The sequence below is a fragment of the Toxotes jaculatrix genome, chromosome 23, assembly GCF_017976425.1.
Source record: "Toxotes jaculatrix isolate fToxJac2 chromosome 23, fToxJac2.pri, whole genome shotgun sequence".
In the NCBI taxonomy this organism is placed as follows: Eukaryota; Metazoa; Chordata; class Actinopteri; family Toxotidae; genus Toxotes; species Toxotes jaculatrix.
Genome location: NC_054416.1, coordinates 5992841 through 6016774, shown reverse-complemented (window position 1 = coordinate 6016774; position 23934 = coordinate 5992841). Strand labels below are relative to the sequence as shown.

The 23934-nt window shown below is 43.1% G+C and overlaps 1 protein-coding gene across 2 annotated transcripts in view; it reads right to left on the bottom strand.

Annotated features, from left to right (window-relative positions):
• Nucleotides 1-1153: 1153 nt before the first annotated feature.
• The window catches only part of LOC121177177 (NACHT and WD repeat domain-containing protein 2), a 37972-nt gene continuing 15191 nt past the window's right edge, over nucleotides 1154-23934 (bottom strand). For both annotated transcript variants that reach the window (XM_041031392.1, XM_041031393.1), the window contains 5 exons: nucleotides 21491-21607; nucleotides 11860-12063; nucleotides 10930-11080; nucleotides 8723-9312; nucleotides 1154-5050 (listed from right to left, as the gene is read on the bottom strand). In XM_041031392.1, the coding sequence (XP_040887326.1) occupies nucleotides 1154-5050; nucleotides 8723-9312; nucleotides 10930-11080; nucleotides 11860-12063; nucleotides 21491-21607 (4959 nt within the window). The remainder of the gene's footprint in view (nucleotides 5051-8722; nucleotides 9313-10929; nucleotides 11081-11859; nucleotides 12064-21490; nucleotides 21608-23934) is intronic.

Genomic DNA, 23934 nt, shown 5'->3' with positions numbered 1-23934 from the left:
GCAAATCCCATACCTGTTTAAGACAAATCTATCACTTTAAACAAATACAATGTTTTCTATGAATAAATCTAATAATTTCTCACAAACCACTCGTAAAGTGCTTCCACCTACTGTCTAAACCTCTAAGTATATTCACACGGCCAAGTTGTTTCAGTGAAACATCGGGATAAACACTCTCTCCTTTTCTACTGGAACATTTGAACAAACTCCACGAAACCTAAAGCAAGTACACTGGTTAAGGCGTGAATGTGTATGGTGCTATGCTACACTGTATGCTCAATAGTGGTGTTTCCCTTAAAACGAACAGCACACAAATTGATGGAACCGCAGGTAAAGTCACATCAGATTTACGCAAACTGTTCCAAGAAATTTCTACAGCTATCATTACAAAGAGCAATGCCATCGATCTCTCACGGTGTTGACTGGATTTCGGCACACTGATCGTTTAGATTTAACGTCAATGCAAGTATCATGTAACTGTGTGTATACTGTGTTTACAAATTCCCTGCATTTTCATAAATCTTGTAATCTGCACATAAAGAACATTTTAAATTCCAGGCACTCACTTTGATTGCATTAAGCACAACATAACATTTTTAAGGAGTTGCACAAATTGCAGCAGCCAAAAAGAGATATGTACATATGTTCATAGTTCTTCCATTTTGTACAGTACCGACTGATGTAAATACAAACGTAAATATACTCTTATAAGAACAACATTATGGCTTAATGTGCACGATGTAAATAAAGATAGTGTACAATGAAAGTGGCTAAGATCACTGGAATGGCTTTGAAAATGTTTGACCGAGACATTTGAATAATAACTTTGTTCTTCAAATGCAAAAGGACACATAATGGCAAACTAATAACTCACGGAATTTACATTTTTACTTCTTTTCAAAAACAGTATTTTTCTAACAGTCTTCATGTGTAAAACAAACGGAAACCATATCATAAGTTGGAAGTAAGTAATACATAATTTGAGTGCAGCGTTAAAACGGTCGGCCCATTCACTACCCAGAGGGCTGACATCTGCAGCTGAATCACGTGGCTGTAAACAAGAATCAACTGCAACCCCAGAGATTCTAAACTTTGTTGTCTATCTCCACCCTCCTTTCCTAACTACACCTGCTTTTTTTTTGTTCTCCACCTATCACTGCAGCAGTTCAGTCTTTTTTGTAGGCGTGGTTGACTCACCTTCACCGGAGTCAGACACGTTGATGGGGCTGTCCCTGGAGAAGACCTCAGTCGACTCCCTCCAAATGCAGTCGGCGACGGTCTTAAAGGAATGGTTACCACATTTGGGCCGCACCTTCTGCGAGGCATTGTTGACAATCTGTCGGCTGTTGGAGGTGGCTATCTTTATCTTGAGGGCAGCATCCACACGGTCCACTACTGTGTAGGTGCCAATGCTGCCGTCCTCAAAGCCAATGATGATGTTTAGTGCTCTCTGGGAGAGAGACAGGAAGGTGGGAGTCTTGTAAAGCGAGCATGTGCCTATGCTCTTACCATCAGCGAGGCGCATCACTATCAGATTGGACACCACACCGGCATCGTCATCTTCATCGCAGTTCCGGAAACAGATGTACACAAGATAACGTCCATCTCTGGATAATTTCTGACGCCAGATTATACCAGCAGCATGGACGAGCCTCAGCTTTCCGCTGTGAAGGTCCAGGACGTTAATATTCTCATCACCCTTGGATACAATTCCGAGTTTCCCATTGGGTGAGATCTGGAAGTCCTCTAGATTTTTGAGGAAGTTGGTTGGCAGCTGGACTCGCCTGCAAACTGATTCATCTGCCACACTCCAGATGAATACAGTCTCTGTGGATGTGATGAACACCACGCAGTCGGGGCAGTCAGGAATGAGCTTGAAGTTGACGATGGAAATACCATCATCACAGACAAACTTCTTGGACACACTGCCCGACCACAGGCTGACAGCGAGGAGCTTGTTTTTGGAGGTTCCCACGAGGAAAGTATTTGCAGTGGTGATCAGTGCATTTTGGAGGGTGACTAATATGTTGCACACTTTGTGCCCAGTGGCGAGCCTCCAGACTCTGGAGGCGTTCTGCTCACAGAGCGACACCACAAACTGGTCATTGTGGGTGATTAGCAGCTGTGATATTCTCTGTCCATTGATGCGGAAGATGTTTTCTCCTGTGTTGGTTTGCCAAATGTACTGGCTGGACTTGTCATCTGAAGTCACCATAAGATCCCCTGAGGAGGTAAGGACACAGTTCTCCACTATACCCTCATGCTTGAAGACTGTCTCAATAAAGCCAGTGCTAAAGTTCCACTTGTGGACTGCTTCGGAACCGTCCATGGTAAACACGTAATCCTCTCTGCCAGACAGCAGCAAGGTCTGGATCTTCTTGCCTGTTTTGTCAATATTGGACATAGCGGTGATGATATCAATGTCCCAAACAGATAGCACTCCACTGCTTGCAACAGAAAGCAACAGGTTGTGGTGGACTGATTTAATGAGTTTGACGATAGCCCCTGAGATCTCAATCAGGTTAGCCATGCACTGTCCACTGTCCCTCCTCCAGACAAAGATGGAGGAGGTGTTCTCCATGGAGGCCACAATGCTTTGTCCATTCTTGGACAGAACAGCAGCAACAAAGCGTTCACTACGCTTGGCTTTGAACTTCTCCACCATTTTCCATACTTTTGTATCCAGGACTTCAATACTTCTGGCCTTGCAAATGAGAATGGAGCGCTGGTCCTCTGATAACTCAATGCCCACCACTTCACTGTCATCCCCTCTACAATCATAATCCTCCATCAGCCTCGGGTTGGTGATCTCTTTGGTGTTCCAGACTGACAAACTGCCTTCATTGTCGATCATCACCATTTGGTTAAGGGTGTCCAGTACAAGGATGGATTTGACGAACCCCCCAGAGAACTCAGAGGTCACAGTGGCCAACTTGTCCCCATTTCCCAGATGAAAGATGGATGCAGTGTTGAGGTACTGGCCACAGAAGGCATACATTCCATCCGGAGAGCACTGGACACAAGTCACCTCGTACCAGCAATGGAACTGGTAGAGAGGCCAGCCATAGAGAAGGTCAATGACATTGACGTCTTTACTGGCCTCAAGCCAAGCCAAAGCATGATGGGTGGACAAGGTAAAACCATTGATGAAGGCAACCCCACCAGTGACGCCACCATGCTTGGACCCTTTGATTTCAACCTCAGATAAAAGGCAGGACTTGTGATTATCATAGATAAGCAGCGTGTTTTTGGTTGTGGCCACGACCAGATACTTTTCATCAGTGGTTAGCCTGATTCCCAGCACAACGGATCTGGCTGTGTCGATCTGTCGCAGTAGTTGTCTGCTCTCTACATCCCAGGTACTGACAGACCCATCTTCCAGGGCTACAAGGACTATGTTTGGGGCTAGAGTGGGCAAGATCTCCACAATCTGCATGTAGCTAGAGCACAGAGGAAGCCTCTCTGGACTGTAGGTGACGTCCATAGAGGAGTGGAGAGGCACTATGGAGCAGTACTTCGGACCGTCTTTGTCACACTCTAGGAGCAGGTGTCTGAGCTTGGGGAGGGAGGTGACAACTGGAAGAAGCCGTTGCTGCAGTTCTGCAGACAGTGATGCTGGATTCTTCAGCACTTTTACCTTGATGCTACGCAGCGTGGTGGCCAAGAACTTCAGTTCTTTTTCTTGGGTGTAGCTGTAAGCTAGGTCAATGTCAGTCAAAGCCTTTTCAAACTGGCCAATCTTGATCATTGTGTAGAGCCAGCTGAAGTTCATGATGACACCAAACATGAGATCATCAGTGCGCCCACTCCTGGTGAGGTGGTACACCAGCTCTGTCATCTTTCTGTGGTTAACAAAGAAGATGTCAGGCTCCAAAAGGTTGCACTGGAAGACCCAAGGCTGCTCAGGAGTCTGCCTGTCATAGGAGTACTTGTCAGAAGATGTTTTTTCATGGGACTGTTGATGATGGGGGTTTTTGTGATGGGATATGTTAAGGGAAGTGAAATGGTTGTTATCGTAAGTAAAGATCTTCTTCCTGCCTCCTGACCATGCCCCCAGGAAGTACTCGGCAAGGAGGCTGTGCATTTGATGGACATCCTCCTCATTGCTAAGATACAGCTTCTGAGCAATGAGATGCAGGTGTCTGTTGGCCCAGACCATCAGGGTGACGTTACGTACTTGACGTTCCACCAGATACCCCTCCAGCTCCTCTTTGAGCCTCGCAACCAAGTCATAAGAGATCCTCAAAGGGTTTTTGAGATATGTTGCCACAATAACATCACCAAGAACTATGTTATCCAGGGACAGAATATCTTCCAGCTCAACCTCAGTTAGTCCAGCCTTGGCCATGGTGATGTAGCCTAACGCTCTGAACACAAATCGTTGGCCCAACTTGTTTTCCACTGAGTAGAAGAGCTGTTCTATGCTTTCATGCACTGTGGAGCATAGGGACCTGTCATCCACATCTTTGTGAGACCTCCAGTGAACTACCTCTCTGTATATGAGGTTGACAAACATAGGTAATGTACACTTGGCGAGTGCTTCATTGACATAGATCTGTTGGCCTGAGGTGACTTTCCTCTTCACCCCCAGCAACTGCTGCTTTAATGTTTGGCTGCAGACCTTGCGGTCCCTCTGAATTAGTTCCACATAATACCCCTCATCATGAATGAGGTGTCGGAGCTTCTGCAGGATGCCATGTTTATTGGGCAATGTTGACACTACAATGCGGACTGTCCGAGGCAGGTGTATGGGGAGCCACCACAGCTTGCGAGCTTCGTCTGCATCTGAGAGCTGCTCCAGGGCATCCAGGACGATGACCAAAGGCCTGTGGAATGAGGATTCCCCTAGAAGGTTGATCAGGAGCTCCCTCATCTCCTGGATCTTGTTAGGCAAAAAGTGAATCAGGCAGCGGTAGTTTATTGCAATCTGTTCACAGATGCTCTGGAGGAGGGTGCGCAGGTCTGTGGAGAGCGGGCTGGAGCCAATAAAACGGACAATGACCACTGGGTCGGTTTCAGGGCCCATTTCTTTCTGCAGCCATGTGTAGGCCTGAAAAACAGCATCAAAGGTGGTTGTTAGAATAAATTAAGCATATATTTTTTATATACGGGTTCTGTAAATAGTTCATATTTGGTGATTATAAAAGGCTCTAAACTGTAACACAAATCCTCACTCATTTCTAAAGTATAAATCTTGAAAAAAATCTTAAAATGGAGAACACATCTAAATGCCTCTGGGGCCACACATTTGTTTTTGTTTACCATGAGTAAAATTTCCTTTTATTCTGCTAGGTTTGGTTAGAGAAACAGAGTCAAGCAACTAGAATAATCAGGCTCTATCAGTGAGGGCAGAGGGATCTAATTAATTGTTATTCTAACAGTATGAGGCAGGGCTCATTAGCACAGCATGGAGGAGAGGTTTAATAAGTTTTACCTTATGACAGCATATCTGTGCTACAGTCAATTTCTAACATTTATTAGACAGAAAAATGTATAAAACTCAGCAATGTTCATTTTTAATGTCCTCAAACTCTCCCAGAGTCATTAATACATATATTTTGATTCATATATGAATAATCTTATCATCATGAGAAATATTCTATGAATGAGCACTACTCCAATTTTGAGACTTCATTGATATTATAATTTCATTCATGAATTCATTAAAAGGCCCAGCTGAGAATTCGGGAGACATTAAGATGTTATTTGACACTTTTAGGGCAACATTGATGACGCATACTCCAAATTTAGCCGTGAGTATGTGTGTGTGAGAGACACAGAATCTGTCAGTAGATTATTTACAATTTGAAATATATGTTTTTGTGAGTGTCTGAATTATAAAAATATTGCAAATATTAATGACTATAAGTTTGTGCAAAATACATATACAGTCTTTTCGTCAGCCCGCTTGATGTTGGTAGATTAAGTGTAACTATAATATCTCACATGTTACATACATAGGGCTGCAGAGTGGCATATATCTTCATGTCTATGCACAAGCCTAACTCCCACTTCTTCAATCAGCCATAAATGAGAGTCTGTAACTGTAATTAACCTGACTTGCCTACAGTAAATTCCAGCCATTATCATGAGCCCAGAATTCAGCAGAGTCTCTGAAGACTCATTCCTGCATTGACAATATTCTCTAACTCTGCCAAAGCAGCCATTCGCTGTTAGGAAACATTACATTCTGCTGTATATTATGCTGTAGTAGTCTATTTAACAACCAGTGTGATTTATCATCTGATATGTAGTATTCTCATTTTGGAACTGTGTATGATTTGGCTGACGATATGAAAAGCTTCCTCACATACCTGTTATCATCCAAAACAAAGTGTGACATTATACACCTCAGTTGCTTGAAGTAACAGCAGGCAATTTCAGTCTTATTTTTAATTTAAACTGTGACACAAACATGCTCTCTCACTCATTACTCTATCTTTCAGTCCGATCCAACACAGACCGGTGGCAAATGAAGATCTCACACACACATGCACAAAAAACACACTTTAATCTTGCATCAGTATGTGGCAGCACAGATATCAGCTCTTTGGGGAAAAAAACGACTGTATTAATGTTGTTTTGATTTGCCGTTGCTTTCAAGAAGGTCTTGCTTTTATTTCAGCAATTTAGCGAGTGATGTTGCAGACTGTTGATTTGGTCATTATGGTTTCAGCCACAGGTCATTACTATGTGCGCAAATTATGGCTATCTAGATCTGCACACTTTGCTTTTTGATTAGACTTGTTCTTTGTACATTATACAACTGGCTTTCCTCTGATATAAACCCCAGAAACAAACAAAGAACATAAAACTGTGTTGCTACATAGCACAGGAAATGGCTTCTACAATCAAAAGATGAATAAAGAGGACAAAGACCTGTATTTTCTAACCGTCCCAGTGTGAGGTGAGCTCAGAAGTAAAGACATAAATGTTCCGCGGGTCAGATGAATCAAATCAAACAGGCCTGGTGAGAATCACACCCTGTGGACTTGAGCACAGTCCAGTACAGTGGCCCCCAGAACACGTCTGTCCTCTTTGCGTCCGACTGAAATCTAATAACAACCCTCCCTCCTTCAAACGCCGGGGCCACGTAGGATTTCAAGCTATTATTTCTTTGTTTTTACTTGTTGTAAATATGAAATGGCTGGAGATTCTGCCAAGAAACTGCAATTGCTCTCATGGATCATGGATCAGCATTGAAACGTCTGAGTTAAACTCCACCTTTATGGCCGTGGAAGCAGGTTAAAACAAAGACAGGGAAGAAATCTGTAGATAAAATGCTGGCCTTGACTTTCAGCTTTTCGCTGAATGACGAGGTGGATGGTTTCAAAACAGATAAGACACAGCCCACTCACAATACGGTTGTGTGATTAATCAGTAAGCTTATCTGTGTGGGCAATAACTGCTTAGAAATACTGTAGTATTTCTGTAGTCGTTTGTTAATCACAATCATTGGAATGAATCATTTATTTCTTTTAAGTCATAACAGCTGTTTTCTTTGTAAGTGTGAGAAATACTAGTCAATTTTGAATGGATAAAGCTGATATTTACCTCTCTGTGCATTTCTCAAACCCTCAGATTTAAAAAAGCAGACTTTTTCTTTTCCATTTACAAAAACTTGCTTTCACTTGAGGACACAGTGTGACTGTCAGCATGTTACAAGGAAGCTTTTGAAACATCCACCTGGTATTGAAAACATGAAAAAAAAGAAATGTTATGCCACAGAAATCAGGACAGGCTCTGAGAGAGCAGCCACACTCCCATGACAGAAACTAAAAACGTGTTGCTGTTGCACTGAGATGAAAACTTTTTGCAGAAGTAGCAGCTGAAATGACGGATCTCCTCTGTCACTAAGGTCTGCTCTGTGTGTGTGTGTGAGTGTATACTCTTTTACTGCTGTTGGCCTGAGGTTATAAACCTTTAAGCCAACGCTTCCTTTACTTTATATAACTTTTATTTTCAAATTTCTAGTTTGTCTTAACTCTGGCTTTAATCGTTATCATAATGTGTTCTGCCCGTTCTGTTTGTGTTATTGTGCCTTGTAACATTTCACAAAACTACTACACACTGAACTTAGATAATATGAATGGTGCTTGCAATAAATGAGTGTATTAATGTGACATTTATTACAAAGGTTGGACAGGAGGGGTGGATATGTGGGCGTCTGCTGTGTGATCTTGGCTACGGTGTGATCCTAATGTAGCTGGACAGCCAGATGGTACACACAAAGCCACAGAGGGAACAGAGGGTATGTTGCATGTGCACAAACATAAATCTACACACACATACACATGCAAGCATTAAGACACAAATGTACACAGACTTTGCAGAAATCACTACAGATGTTCACACCTAAATGTTTAAAAGAGCAAACCCACACAAAGTCGTGTGCAGATGTGGGTAGACATGCACGCAGACACACACACACACACAGACGCACACTTGCATGGCTTCACAGGAAATTAGAGACGTGCATGGCGATGGACCGTCTCTTGGCGGACACACAGATGGTCAAACAAGCATTTGATGAGAAGAGATGAACATTTGCACGTCCCCTCATACTGTGTTGTGCAAAGATGGACACGTGCTCAGATCAGACAGACAGACAGACGAGCACAAATGTGAACAAGCTGCCAAAGTGAGAGAGGAAGAGGGCGGGGATCACACAAAAAAGAAAGATAACACCATAATCTACCATAATATCTTGCTCATGTCTCACCTGTTTGGCGACCTCAGACAGCAGCAGGGTCTTTCCGGTGCAGGGTCCGCCGTAAACCACCAGAGGACTCATTCTGCTCCCCTTGGATGGCATAAGATACTCCTGCACGTAATCCAGCGACTCGGTCTTGTACTCGTAGAGTGCTGCGTAGTTTTTACAGAGAGACAGGTGCTGCAGGATCTCATCGTACAGCGGGTCAGTCTCTGTGTCAAAGTTCTGCTGGACTGTGGCCTGGATGATATCCACCATGTCCTCGTAGAACTGCTTACACAGACCCTCCACATAGTGGCTCTCCACCTCTTGGGAGTAGCCCAGCTTCATGTCGCAGTGAGTGACAGAAGAATAGACGCGGAGCTTGGAGGCAGCAACCACCGTTGGGATGAACTCGTCCCGTACCTTCAGAAGGCGTTCGTAGGCTTCCTGGTTGCGCATGATGCGGTCGCCGCTGACCACGATATCCATGTATCGGGCCATTTCAGGGAGCTTGGCGAAGCGGTCGAAGTTGGAGATCTTGCGAATGTAGCAGACACATTTCCTGAGAAAGGCAGGAGTTTGTTTCCCAAGGGCAAAGTCTAATTCATCCTCCAAGGCTGAAGTAAAAGAAAAATACAACTTTATCATGTTTTAGGTGAGAAATTCTTAAATTATATCACTTTTCTAAGCAGTTGACAAAGGTCACCACTTGATTGCAAAGATAAAAGTCTAAAAGATGCAGGATTTAGATATCTTTAAGGAGCAAAGCTAAGCAGATTTTAGAAGCCTTTACCCTCCGATTAGATAGATTTCTCTTGAGCCTTATTTAAGAAGCAACAAAGTTGATAAAATCACATAAGCCAGCACTACTGAACTGTATCACAGGCTCCCCCACAAAGAGCTGGCTGACTGAAATTCTGCCAGAATCTCTCTTTAGTTTTGGTAGCCTGCTAATTAGGTGGGAGTGAAAAAAAAAGTGCGAAGGGAAAGTTGGGAATTCCAGGCGACGGCGCAACTTCCTCTATACAGTACAATCAAGCACCGCTTAAAGCCCAATGTGCTCAATTAATGTGCATAAAAACTGCAGTTTCCTGACACAAAAGAGGTGCTTCCTTTTCATGTGCAATTACACAACCTGAATTACACAACAAAATTACTTAATTAGATTTGTATTATTCTTTATTTCCACCCTGTAAAAGGCTTCAAGCTGTGCCTAATCTATAAAACAGGGCCAGGCACAGGCCTGTAAAACAAAGCCTTGTCATCAGCTCCTGATAGCATCTCCCACAATGACAGACTGAGAAAAGAAAAGGAGACGTCTTGAAAGATTAGTTCAGTGCTGTCCAAACAATTCAGTAATAACTGGGTGATTCCCACATGGAAAGTCTTTTACAGACAAGAATATTGGATCAACCTTACAGGCTGAAAATAAACAGTGGGAGGATATGATGAAATGTCAGAGTTGTACCTGTATCTGTTGCTGTTACCTTTTACACTAGCAGAGGTGTGAAAAAACTGAGAATAACTGTTTTGTTTTTGTTCTGGATTCTCTGTTTTGTTGTTTGATCTTAACAAGAGAGCACAGAAAGGCCAATTAGCACCCTCTGAGTTATATCAAGAAACACATTGCTGGGCAAATCGTGATCTTGTGATACAGTAGTAATTTGCCTGATAATTCCTGAAAACATAGCACAATAACATTAGAAAACAAAGTGAAAAGTAATGACTAAAAAGGGGCAGAATGGTCTTGAAAAGTCACAAAGTAGTTTCCCTTAGAAAGAATGTTTGTTTCTGTTTTTTTCCCCTCTCATTGTGACGTGCCGCTTGGATTAATTACCTTGAACCAAACATACAATGTGATCGATCAATCACTGTCATCTCCTGAGCTGAGTCTGACAGATCCTGATTGCATTTCATCGCTTGCTATCAATTTTGCAAGTGCATGACAGTCGAAACAACAGCCTCACTCATTAAAAAGATGGCCTTTGCCATGTGATTTTTTTTTCCCCACTGAAGGTTAATGTTACATTTTCAAAAAAACATTAAAACATTTTTTTGTAATGTTAGCAGATGCTTTCTTTACCTATGACTCTGCTATAAAACACGGTGGGAAACCCAGAAACACAGAGCTACGCAACAGAGAGTAAGACAAATTTCAACAACAAAAAAAATGTATTATTTAAGATATGACATGAAAAGATGACAAGTAAAGAAAAAGTAGACTTGAAACCAACCAGAGCAAAGGAATTTCTTGGCCTGAGCGCTCTTCATGGTCCCCTTTTCTTGAAGCTGCAGCACCGCTGTTCGGAAGATCCTCTTGATCTCCTCCGACACATTCCTCCAGGCCTTGTCATTCTTGGTCTTGGCTGCGCTGCTTGACTCCATCTAAGCAGGACGGGGGGCAGGGAGAGGACAGTCTGACTTTACAGTAAGACAGAGGACTCTCATCATGTTCAGAGGGACTGCTGTCATTCTGGTTTTTGTACTGTGCAGATACGTAGAATAGCAGAGGAGAGCGTGTTCTGTGTCTGAGTGCTTCTTCTGGTCCCACCCTAGAGGATAACTGGGCAGATTTTGGCTCTGACTTTCTTGATTTTCTTGTATTTTGTTTTTTAGAGAGATTTCTCCAACTTAAGTGAAACCAAGGCAACATTATCACTGCAGTTTTTATGAAAATGCAGTCAGGTATTCTAATACCTCTATTAAGTTTAAAACAAGATAAGAAGGTGGAGCGGTGCAGAAGCCGAACAGTTTTATTTAAAAGTAACTGTGCTCACAGAATTGTTGTTAAATGACTTTTATGAGGTCCTTTGCAAGTATACTAAAACTTTTTTTCCCCCTCATTTGGTGAACATTAAAGCACAAGACTTCTAAAGGGTTCAAGAGCTGCCTGTAACAAAACAACTTTGCTAAGAAACTAAAAAAAAACAAAGCTGGTTTTCTTCTCTGCATATAAAATGTTCCTCAAGGAGATATAAATTCATGAACCACAGAGCTCAAGCACAAGAATCTATTATCAGCAGTGTTAAAGCCTAAGGAAGTGAAGTTATGACATTCACATGGGTAAAATAACACATCAGGAAAACCACTAACCAGCAACAATTTCCTTTTCTCCCACTACTGGTTTTTAAAAGTGGCTTATGTAGCAGGTTAGCTGGACTTACAGAGTTCTGGTAGTTCTTCAGCATTTGGGCTTTGGGTTTGAGGTAGTATGCGGGTGGCACAGAGTTTTCATCCCTGCAGTACCACTCTTCCAAGATGTGTGTGTCCAGCCCTGCCTCCACAGCTGCATCCAAGATCATCTCAAACTCCGCCGATTCCACTTCCCCCGGCACTCGGATGCTGCCGTACTTTTCTCCCACCAGACCCTAAGGGGAGGGGAGGAAGAACAGAAAAGGTAGAGGGCAGCGAAGGTGAGAAAGAGAGTCGGGGAATGTATATCATCATGATCTTTCAAACTGTTTTAGGGCTCTATTTTTTGGATCAGTGGCGCAGGGTGAATGGTGGAGTCAATGATGCACACAGTGCGACTTATTTAAGGCAATTTCAGAGCCACAGGCATAAATGTGGTGCAGTTGGGACATCTAGCAGGCAGTTTTTTGACATCAGGGATGTAGCTGCCACCACAGTCCCCACACTGCGTGCACTGCGGTGCATACTGACAGCTCTGTCTTGGATAGAAATTGCTTTACACCACAGCCACATACGTACGGTGTTCATTTTAAATAAGAAAATGTTGCACCTCTCTTCCCACGTGGAAACGTTCGTGTTTGCAGTGAGTGTTGAAAATAACAAACGTGCAAGCAGGGGGAAAAAAAACCTGTGCTTATGCAGTGAAAATGCCATCTGTCTGCCATACGTCACGTACTATCACAGAAACGTCACGGTATGTAAGAGACAGAAAAGCTCATCCCGTTTCACAGTTTTGTTATGAGCCATACTGGCCGACCACCGTCACCAAAAGACTTCAGGAGCTGGATGTTAATCGTAAATGTCTGAAGTTTAAAATAGAAGAGAATAAAGTAGGACAGTCTTTGTGCCCTTTTACTCTTTGACAACCAGTCAAGCATAAGTGTTCATCCCTCTGTCTCACTGACACCGTCGCTCTCTTCTCACACACACGTCATCTAGACAAACACGGCCCTAACAAACTTAAAAATCAATCTTAAATTGGCAAAATTATGATTTACTCCAGGTGATACCTTATCAAACAAAACTAAACAAGATTAAAATTTCTGACCAAACATTCAGTGCTAGCTTTCGGTACTTCTCTGGGTCTACGGAGACATTCTGGTCAGTACCACAAAAGCACTGAGGTTCGATTCCAATCCCTACTCATGAATCACTGTTTTCAGCCAGAAAAAGCTAATTTGTTCTGCTGCTGTGCAGCAAATGTTTGAATGACACACTGTTATGTAAAATCCACAGCCTCGGCCAAATTTCCTAATGCTCGGTAATCAGTAGAATTAAGAAAATGAGCAGATTTGCTTTATCTATAGAACAGACGGGACTGTTTTAAATGAAAAGAAATAAATGCATCAATTAAAGGGGGGTGTGTTTATTTGTGAGAATAGTGTCTTAGACCGTGAAATTTGATTTAAGTGTGCTTCTGTGCTATAAGAAAAGGTTATTATCATCACAATCACTGCCTTCATCACCATCACCATCATCACCAGTCTTACATACCAAAGACAATCTCTCTCCATAATCTCTTTAGTCAGAAACTAAATCTACTATCTACTTCCCCTCAGCATCTCTGTACAAGCTTTTGAGCGATGGTCAATTCTGTATGGTCACATTCGCCGTATCAATCACATTCGAGGACAATAAGAGCAAAAAAAAAAAAAAAAGTCACTGGAGACCCTCCACTACATGACCAGCTGATCTTTACTCCATGTGCCGTAATTCACATGCGGCTCAAGCCTCGGGGCGAAGATGCAGAGCGAGAGAGGGACAAGCCAAATGACTGTGAGCTCCGATGAGCAGGAAAACTACGTTTGTATGCTCACGGCAATGACGCTTCAAAGCCACTCCATGTTGGACTCCTCGTTCCCTTGGCATTCGCAGTGGGAACAGATGCAGAGGACAAGCAGAATCAGATGATGGCATGTGGCACGGTCTGTAGGACGGCCTACTCTCAAAACCCACAAATGCCTGTGCTAGATTCATTTACATTCACACAGTTTTGTGTCCACGTTGCACAAATTTGGTACCAAAGGTTCATTTTGCAGCATCTTTTGGATCTAGAAGATAGTTTCTATGTACAGCATCAGTTGTTTTGGAGGAGGAGGTGTCACTTGCAAGGTTGTGGGTATCGTGTTTTGGATCCAAACTTATCGTTTATTTTCATGTATCATTGCATAAGCATTTAGACGACACACTCACTCAGTGAAACAGTAGATTAAATGTATGCTTCCCGCACCGGAAATAAAGTTTAATGGTCAAAGACAGAAGAAGATAAAATAGCAGTTAACAAATTCCCTAGTTATGCTAGGAGGTAAATGAATGAGCCCTTCTCTGACTGTAATTCTTAACTATGTCCAACAGAGCAAGAAGCCTAACAAGAAAAGAATGCTAATTTAAGAGCCGAGCATATTTAAGAGGTTGAAACATTATGGGGATTGGGATTTCCTCTGTGTGCAAAGATCTGTGCTTTCTTCCTGCCAAAATAAAGAGTTAAACAGATAAGTAAGGCAGGCTGCTCGCTATCTTCAGTTGTGATTGACGGGAAAGGTCAGGAGCTGGATTCAAGCCCAAAGCGTTTTGAGATGCACATTTCAGGTCAGGGTACTTCAAAAGAAATATTCAACTGCTTTATCTTTGATTTTCGTCCTGCCATTTTGAACTTAATGTGAAATCCACCTGCTTTAGCTACAACAGCCTACAAACAAGTAACACGACTGTTTAGGGACGCATTAGATCTTCTAAGAAGCTGTGACTGCCACTGGGCTGCCACTGGGCTGCCCTACAAGTCACCTCATCCTCTCGCTTTAGATGGCCCTCTGTGACTCACGGTGCTGCAGTGATGTGTCAGTAGAGGATGGAGGCACTGGGCTGAACTACAGTAATGCAGAGAGAGAGAGAGAGAGACATATAGTGTGTGTGTGTGAGAGAGAGAGAGAGAGAGAGAGGAAAAGAGCAGGGAAAACAGTCACTCTCCGAGCTGCTGACAAAGTCTCTGTCAGCTTGCCTCGCGGTGATATAGCAGGATAAATGGTGTGTGTGTTTTTGGGTGTGTGTAGATGGAGATTAAGATAAAACCGACTGGTGTTTCCCATCAAAATGACAAAATCAGGTGTTCAAATGCTAACACACACACACACATTCACACCACTCTACCCTTGTGTGTAATCTACTGTCACTTCTGTCACCCACTTGACTTACCAAAGCCAAACTGTAAAAAATGTCCAAATATTTGCCGGGTGGTTTTAACACCCCTGTCAGAGAGCAGGCCTGGAATGAGGCCATCTAAAGTGGATTACAGCATGGCAGCTGACAGGCTAGAACTTCAGCCTTCCGTGAATGTGTGTTCATGTACAGTATGTGTGTGTGTCTCTCTCTCTTTTGAGAGGGGTTGAGGTAGTTCTTATTACGTTTTAGCAGCCGCAGGTGCAAGAAACATAGAAGGCTAAGGTGACAATAGCAAAGCAGATGGGGGCCAAATGCAATTCCAGTTTTAGCTGCACTCCTCTGCCCCCCCCTCCTCCCTCCTCTGGTTTTTCATCCTTGGAAGGGGTTTTATACTCTGACTAAGTGCACTTTATCTGATGAGCCAGCTGGGAGAGGCGAGTAAGACATTACACACAGCTACAGTATGAATCAACAAATCAATCACTCACGCGGTCAATCAATCAATGAAACACACAGTCAACTGTTCTGATATTTGCTGCATAAGCTTTGGCACTGCAGAGGGAAAAAGAATCAGATGATCTGATTGGAGAAATATTTCATTTTCAGTGACGTGCACACTCACTCACAGTGCAGCGTTTAGCACAGCTGCGTGCCAATTCCATACTTCATATTGGTAATTACTTCATATTGGTCTTATACTGAACAAAATACATAAAAAGACAAGTAACGAGTATTATCAGCGTAGCCAAAGCCTGATACAGCTTATGCCACTTTATCTGAGTATCCAAAAACTACTAAAAACACATCAGAGAGCCACACCATTTCACTGGGTGACATGTTACAATGAACATAGGCACTGCAGTTTTCAGTCCATCATGCATTCAGGACACCAACTTGTTGCTGTAAACACTCACAAGCTCAGCAAATGTGTTGTACATCCACTGATGAAACTAGCCCCTTAAGACTACTCCTATTTACTTCTGCTTGAGTAAAGTTTCTAAAAACCACAACGCCCAGCTGTTTTAGGAAATAATGAACGTTTTACTGAAAGAAAACTCCATATTTGTGAAATGGTCTGACATAATATTGATTTAGGCCTTTTCATGGGATTTATAGTCTATAAGAATAATAGAGAATAGCATCAGCCTTATTGATTGAACATAAAGATAAAGAAAGACGTTTAAAAGAAAGTGAATTTTCTAAGCCTGCTGACTCCAGTCTGAACACTAGCTGCCAAAAATTCCTACATTATTTGGATTTGCAGCAAAGCTTCAGACTGACTGTGATGCAACATTTGAATTTGAGCAATCTCTGCACGAGCATACAGGCAGATACAATTTCCAACATCAAATGAGTAACTCTTTTTGTTCAGTTCTTGAGAGTTACCTTGTTCGCTGAGTTCTTGACACCAATTATTTGGCATGGCATGCATATCAAGTTCCACTAGGGATGAGAAGTAAACCAGCCAGTCTAGGCTATCACGTTAGCAGTTACATCATGTTAACTGAATGAAGGAGAGGCAGAGAGAAAATGAGAGCTGCAGTATCCTCAGCTATCCTCTTACATCCAATAAACCTGCTACATGACCAAGCAAGTGGAAAAAAAAACAAAACAAAAAAAAAAAAGGCAGCCAAACTGGATGAGCGGCCGGGTTCTGTTCGCCGATACGAGTCCTTGAGGCATTTATCAAGTTTTAGTGTTTTTTACATGAGGGAATTTGAGACTGTTGGAGAGCAGAGGAGAGGAGAGGAAAAGAAGAAGAAGAGGAAGAAGAAGAAAAAAAAAACAGTCATGGCTCATTGTCATGCTTAATCTCCGGGTCAATGACACCATCACCATGCCAACCCCTGCTATCACCATGGAAACCGGCTTTATTGCATCGACAGGTTAGAGAAAAGCCCCCCTCACCCAGGTGTGGTGTGGTGTGGTGTGTGCGGATCTTCGTGCGTGTCTTTAACGACCCTGCACTGCCGCCTGTCTTGTATTCAGTTGTGCCCTTTGAAAGACACTTGCTGCGATTGACTCTTACTCATAAAGAAAGACTGACATGCCCAGTAAAAAGCTGCTTATATAACGGTTGACTTGCTCTATTTTATGAACTAAGACAACTCTAAATCTCGATGGTCACACATGCCCACTAGATAAAAAGAACTTTTTATAGTTTTCCAATGACAAGGTTGAGATGAAGAATCTTTACACAGAGGTTACAAAAAAGAAATATATAAAAGAGATGTTTTACACAAGATATCTGAGCTATTATTTTGATACTGAAGAACAGGAGGGACTCCACAGCCCTGAGTGATTCATGGAGGTGAATGAAGAGAGTGTTAAGAGGATTCCAGCTGTTGCACAGATCTTCTGTGGCAGCGCGTAGCTCACCTACACTACGCACGTCAATCCTGTTTCCTCTGTAGCGTTTCTAAGAAACCTGTTCTTCACAACTCAAACTCCCATCCTGCCCTTTTCTTCCCACCTCCCCCCTCTGTTTATCTCTCTTCTTCTCTGTGACAGAAGCGCATCACATCCCCCCTATTCTTCTGTTTCATCCCCTTTCTCCCCTCTGATCCATGCACTGGGCTCTGTGACAGTTGTTGTGGGCTACAGACCCCCAGAGCAGCTTCTCTTTGAAGTCTCCTCTTACCGCCATGTAGCAGTGTGCATATGTGTGTGTGTGTATATATGTTAGCCAGGGGTGACACCTCTGCAGCAGCATTTGAGCACCTGAGTGGGTGAAGGTGATGATAATGGTGTGCAGAGAGCGTCAGTGGTTGCATGTCAACAAAAAGAGGAAAGCACGGGAGAGCCTGGGATTTGCCTCAACCACGTACACACAACACACGCACGGTTTGAAACCTACTGTATGTGGTTGAAGAAACAAGAAGACCCTAAATTCTGCTGACACTTTCCCCATCCTTACATTCATATCTAGGTCTACCGCCCTGTAAAAATAAACAACGGTATTCCGGAGATGGCCCAGACAACCCAGAACTGTCATAAACGAGGATCCCAGTCCCTGATCAAAGGACCCGCCGCCGCTGCCGCCGCTCGGAGCTCCCCAGCCCTGGAAACGGGGCTGCCCGGCCTGTGTGGTGACAACGGGGAGCCAGGCTGCAGGGAGCGCAGCAGCTGGCTCTGACATGTCTGAGTGGGACTTAATTCTGTGCAGCTATTGTGGGCTCCTCAGAATAAAATCCTGCATTCACCACTGAGCGCGAACCACTAGAACATGCCATTAAAGATTTAGCCGGCCAGATGGGGAGGACGTGCACTATAGATGCCTGCGTGTGTGTGGGGGTGTGTAAAGAGGTGTAAAGAGTCTGTATCACCCAGTGTTACGAGTACACCCCAGCTGATTCTCAATCTCATGACAGAGAAAATGCCTCGGGTCAAGATGCTCTGTTTGTATGAGTGGGTGTGTGTTTGAAAGCAGGAGAGAGAAAGAAATGCGAATCAGAGGGTGAAAGAACAAAGAGCTCTGTGTGTGTGTGTGTGTGTGTGTGTGTGTGTGTACCTGAGTTTGTGTGTATCTACTTTCCCTCAGTGTGTTGTCTGGTTTTGCTTGGGGTCAGTCGGGGTTAAGGTGGTGAAATTGCAGGAGGGACAGAGGGCGGCGAAGCTGATGGGAATGAATGAAATCAGTGCCACATGTACAATACCACACCAAACACCAAGCCAGCAGCACAGACGGGGAGCCTGCCTCAGATCTGATCATTTCAGCCCCGTTTAGCCTGATTGAGCTCCAACCGTACAGCCTCCATACCACATACAATGTCTCAGCGGGCTTTAGAGGCCGTGACATCAAGTTTCACAAGGCAGTCTAAAACTTTAGCACAACTCCGAGACTGCCGACATTAACGGAGATCCACTGTTCAGAGTGCACGGCTCAGTACCAAGGAACCCAGGCAATATCTGTAATAAATACTCCCACTGAGAAAGACAGGGTGAGGACACAGCCGAGTAGATGGAGAGAGGAGGTGGCAAGAAATCTTCTTCTTGAAAATATATAGCAACAATATTTAACAATATATATGAGCATGTGTTTTATAGCCTGCAGACTGTTGTAGTTCAGGCAGACATATCATGCATGCAGCTACACTCACATGACACACTCTGCTCACTGCAACACATATCCAATGCACCTTTTGGTGGAGGGCGGTCTTTTCAAGCTGTCAGTGTCCTGCCTACTTTTCTCAGGTGCTGCATTGCTGATCACCTGATAGCTAAGCTGCAAACACCAAACACTGCTGCTAGTAATGTTGCTGCTGCTATTGTAGCATTTCATAAGAAATATGCCTGTTCATACTTTGATTACATGGATTTAAGGAACCTTCAAGGAATGTGACTGCTTGCCCTACACTACCCATACCTCCCCTGGTGTTTCCTGGCTGTCTTTCATCAACTGTTTGTGAGATCCACTCTGGGACAGAGACGCTGTTTGAAGCCACATGTGATTCTCCTATTTGTGATGACGCTTCATGGGACAGTGGGGACTCCTGTCTTACTTCACTAAGGTAATCTGCAACATTTCTTGCTTGTGCTAACACGTGTGCGCTGATGTCTTGGCTCTGTTCAGTGCTGTGTTACGTTGTGTTCTTGGTTTCTACAACAGCGCTGCCTCTTTTATTGCTTTTCTGCAGATCTGTTTGTGGATTATGTCGTGTGTGTGCTACGCTGCTACCATCTGCTTACTGCTACCTGTCTAGATTTTTCTGTTTACTGCAAATTCATTTCATGTGGTTACTGAGATCACTTCCTTTTTTTGCTGTTTGGCATGTGCTTTATGATTCTGTCATGCTCAAGTTTGATGCTCATTGTGACAACTAAAGTTTAACTTCAGGTCCATCCACAGGCTTTTTTCAGGTCTTTCAAGCACATGTCATCTCCTTGTCTGCTGATGGAGTTTTCTTAGTTGTCACAGAAATGGCATAAGAATCATGTTTGACTTTTATGAGGCCATATTGGTTCAAACTTTGTAATTCCACAAAATGGCTGGCGTCAGATTGTGTATCTGTGTGGTTCGTAGGGGGTGAGTTTATTAGTGTCACTCCCCAAACTTTGCTGTGGTGACGTTGGTGTATGCTCGTGAGTAGTGCAGAGTTATGAGCCTGGATGCAAAGAATAATATGTGCATACTCTGTATTCACATAATATATCTGTCACGTGAGTTCAGTGAATTTATATATTTTTGGATTAGATTAAACCCAGTGTAAGCACTGGGCAGTGGAATGTGATAATTTTTTCTGAAGCACTTTTACCTGATATGAGAATGTTGTGTGACACTTGCCTGAAATAAGGAGTGTTACTCCACTGGAGATAAACTAGAATAAGATTCATTAAGATTTTTTTTTCTTTATGTAAAGTCTGTGTGTTGGTTTTAATCATAGAGAAAGAGAACAACAAGCTGTGACTGAGGGAAGTGGGAGGAAACAGTGCATGCAGGGTGGGAGAAGAAGGAAACACAAAACTCAATCTGGGGAAGGAGATTATGCTCCCTGGAGACCAGGGCTCCTGTCCTACCCATAATGCATTACCTCTCCCTGTGATCTCTCACCTCAATTTCAACCTCTAGAAACGGATCTGTTACATTTGAATAATTCACCATAAATTTCTCTTCCCGTCGTCTTCATCCTTTTCTTTCCTCGTGCCTTTTTTTCCTTTTTATGTGGCTTAAAATTATCTAAAAAAGATCACTGAAATGTCAGCAGTAATTGCGCGTCATGCCACTCTCTGCTTGTAGAAGTCTTCACATAACTCATCCATACAAGTGTAATTTTAGCTTTGCGTGTGTTTTCAGTGCTTGACAATATGCCTGCCCAAGACACTTTGTTTGCACTTTAGCGAAGATGATGGAGCATCTTTGTCACATTTGCAAAGTTGTTTGAGTTTTGTTGCAGTTCATATGCTGTTTATTATTCAAGCGAGGACGGCCCGTCTAACAACTGCACACGTTAAAAAAAAAAAAGACCTAGACCTAGATCTAGATAGAGGTATCTAGATCATGTACTCGTCTACTGTTAAAACAGAATAGAGACATCACTTGGACAGGTCTTGCATACAAAGGCTGGAACAAAAGGATTTCAAAAGCTACCGTAACTCTTGTTGCTCCTGTGTTATTTTTCAAAAATGACCAAGGCAGGACTTATGAAAAGACAGGTTGGCAACAAAAATGTGATTTCACTCTTATTAGGTAGTTTCACAGCCGTATTAAATCTCCAAAAGCACACAGCCTGGGAACAGGCCGGCCTTAATGTCATCTCAGAGCCATGTAATGAGATAGGGAAGGATGGTGGGAGAAACCGAAGCAGACACTGATTTAAACTGATTCTCTACTTATTATGTAAAATGTGGACACAGAGATGTGAACTTAAATAACATCCAAACAGACCCATATAATACAACCCACGTCTAACTGTAACTGTAACCTACGCAGCGTGTAATACTCACAACAAAACACGGTCCCGCGGAGGTCTTTAGACATTCCTCCAGGAGCTTCATTCTTAGTCGCTGCAACTCTGGACTGTCCCACTCCTCTGGATCTACGCCCCAGTACAGGTCCACCACCTGAAAACACAAATAAACATAAGCAAAGTGTCATTTCAGTGTATACTAATTAGAGCAAAAAAAATGGTGGCAGCATGGCTAACTTTTAGTAAACATCTCTAAATAGAAAAGTATTTATTTATGTCAACTATAGCTGAGATTAAATAGCACAACCACCTTCTGCAACTCATTAAAAAAAAAAAAGGAAATGATGGATTTTCTTTTTAAAACAGGGTTATACTCTTGCTGCTTTACAGAGGGAATTGTCTCTTGCAGGAGAACACTTTAAGACACATTTTAGGCCCATTTTTTATAGTAATTGCAAAACTTGAAAACATATTATTGTTTCATTCATTCAGTTTCTGTGCACACAATGAAATATAATGAACTTAGTTGCGAACAGAGCAGAAAATCATTTTTAGCAGAATTTAAGAAAAAAACAATATCAAGGTTTGGTCTCACAAAAAGAATAAAGTATAACCAAACAAAAGTACTGCTCAGAAAATTTCAGTTGAACTAACGCCATTACTGTTTTCAGCACACACACCTGCTCTGTGTGACTGAAAAGCACTACACCACTCTTAGAGACCAGCAGGGAGGAGTGACTGAGAACACACACATGCGACAGAGGAGGTCTCCCTCAACACATTCATCACAAGTTTTGGCAGCTCAGACAATTCCAACTGTAAACAGACCACAGGGGGAATCTCCCACCTGGGGAGAGAGAGGTGAGGAAACGCCTGTAAATGTGTGCGTGGCCCACGCCACGCTCCTGCTGGCTCTGGCTCGTCTAAGAGGAAAACAAGCCCACCTGCTGGCAGCTTCCTGGGTCTCAGAAAGCTTTTAGCCTACTGGCTAGAGCCTGACATGTGGCTTACAATATGAGATACATTATGCCTGATGGCCTTTGCTGCTTGGAGACTCAGCTCCCAAAATGCATAATGTGCATGATCACATGGCTCTTCTCGTTCCATTCTTCTTCTCTCTTGCAGCTGTGGCAGTGTACGATGAGTAAAAAGTAGAGCGTTTTCAAGGGGGATGAGGTGAAGTCAAAGTGATTCAGCAGCCAGGGCTGCTGTCTTCCTTCATGCTCTGGTGCTCGCCAGACTAGCTAGCTCAAATGAGTTTAGCCTTGCACAATGATTGACACATCCGCAGTGTGGCAGAGAACAGCAGTGACTGGCAGCCCTGTATAGCCGGATGGCACGGAAATTGAGAGTGTGGCACTTTACTTTGACAGTCTGGGAGACATTCGCCTCTCCCATTATTGGTGGGAGCAGCAGGAGGGCTGGAGCTACACCTCAGCTCATCTGCTTGATGGTCGCTGTGCACCTGTGAGCAGCTGTGTTACTGTGGAAGGAGACAGCTGTCAACTAGCTGCATGTTCCTTGTTCCTTGCCTCGGGCTGCAACTAGCAAACATTTTCATTTACAGTCTGTCCAGTTTATAAATGAAAGTTATATGTAGTTATGTCGTCCATTCATAGGTTGCACACTGTATGTCTATTGGTGGTAAAATAGAAGCTGATTCATTTTCCTTTGCTCAACTCATCGATTAATTAAATTCTTGTTTCAGCTCAAAATGATATGAAAAGGTAGTTTAACAAATTAGTAGCAAATTCTCACATTTGATAAACTACAGTAGAGCCAGAGGATGTTTGGCATTTTTGCATAGCAACTGACTAAAATGACTGATTATCAAAATTGTCCTTGATGGAAGTATTTTTGGCTCTACTACCTACTGAGATATAAATGACGTGTGAATGTAGGATAAGAAAATTACAGATAGGCTGATTAGGTTACATGCCTTTCCCTTGTCATCAACCACCAAAGGCTTTTACTTTGGAAAAAAACCTCTCCCACTCACGAGTGTGCACACGATAAGCATCCCTCATGTTGGCCTGTTGTGGAAAACTCATTGCTTAGCACATCAGTCACTGTGTATCAGTGTCACTAATCTACTTCCAACTTCCAACGCACATGTGTGGGAGACAGCAATCGGCCTTGTGCTGACAAGGGCCGGAGGGAGGGAGAATGAAGTGAGATGAGCGCCCCCGATTACGATGGGTTTCTACTGGGTTTCAGCAGGTGATTGGGAGGATGCACGGTAATTAAAAGATAAATGAAGACATTAGTCATATCCATTCGCTGTGTGCATGTGTGTGGGAAGGACAGGCTGATTAAATTTGCCCCATCACCCGCCGTGCTTCACTGGAGTATGGAGGGATGAGGGAGAAAGGGAGAGAAAAGACAAAACAGAAACAGTCGCGGAATGTTTATCCAAAATGGGCAAGGACACATAACTGAAGTTAAGAGGAAAGGTATTTAGATGGGGGATTAGTTAAGGAA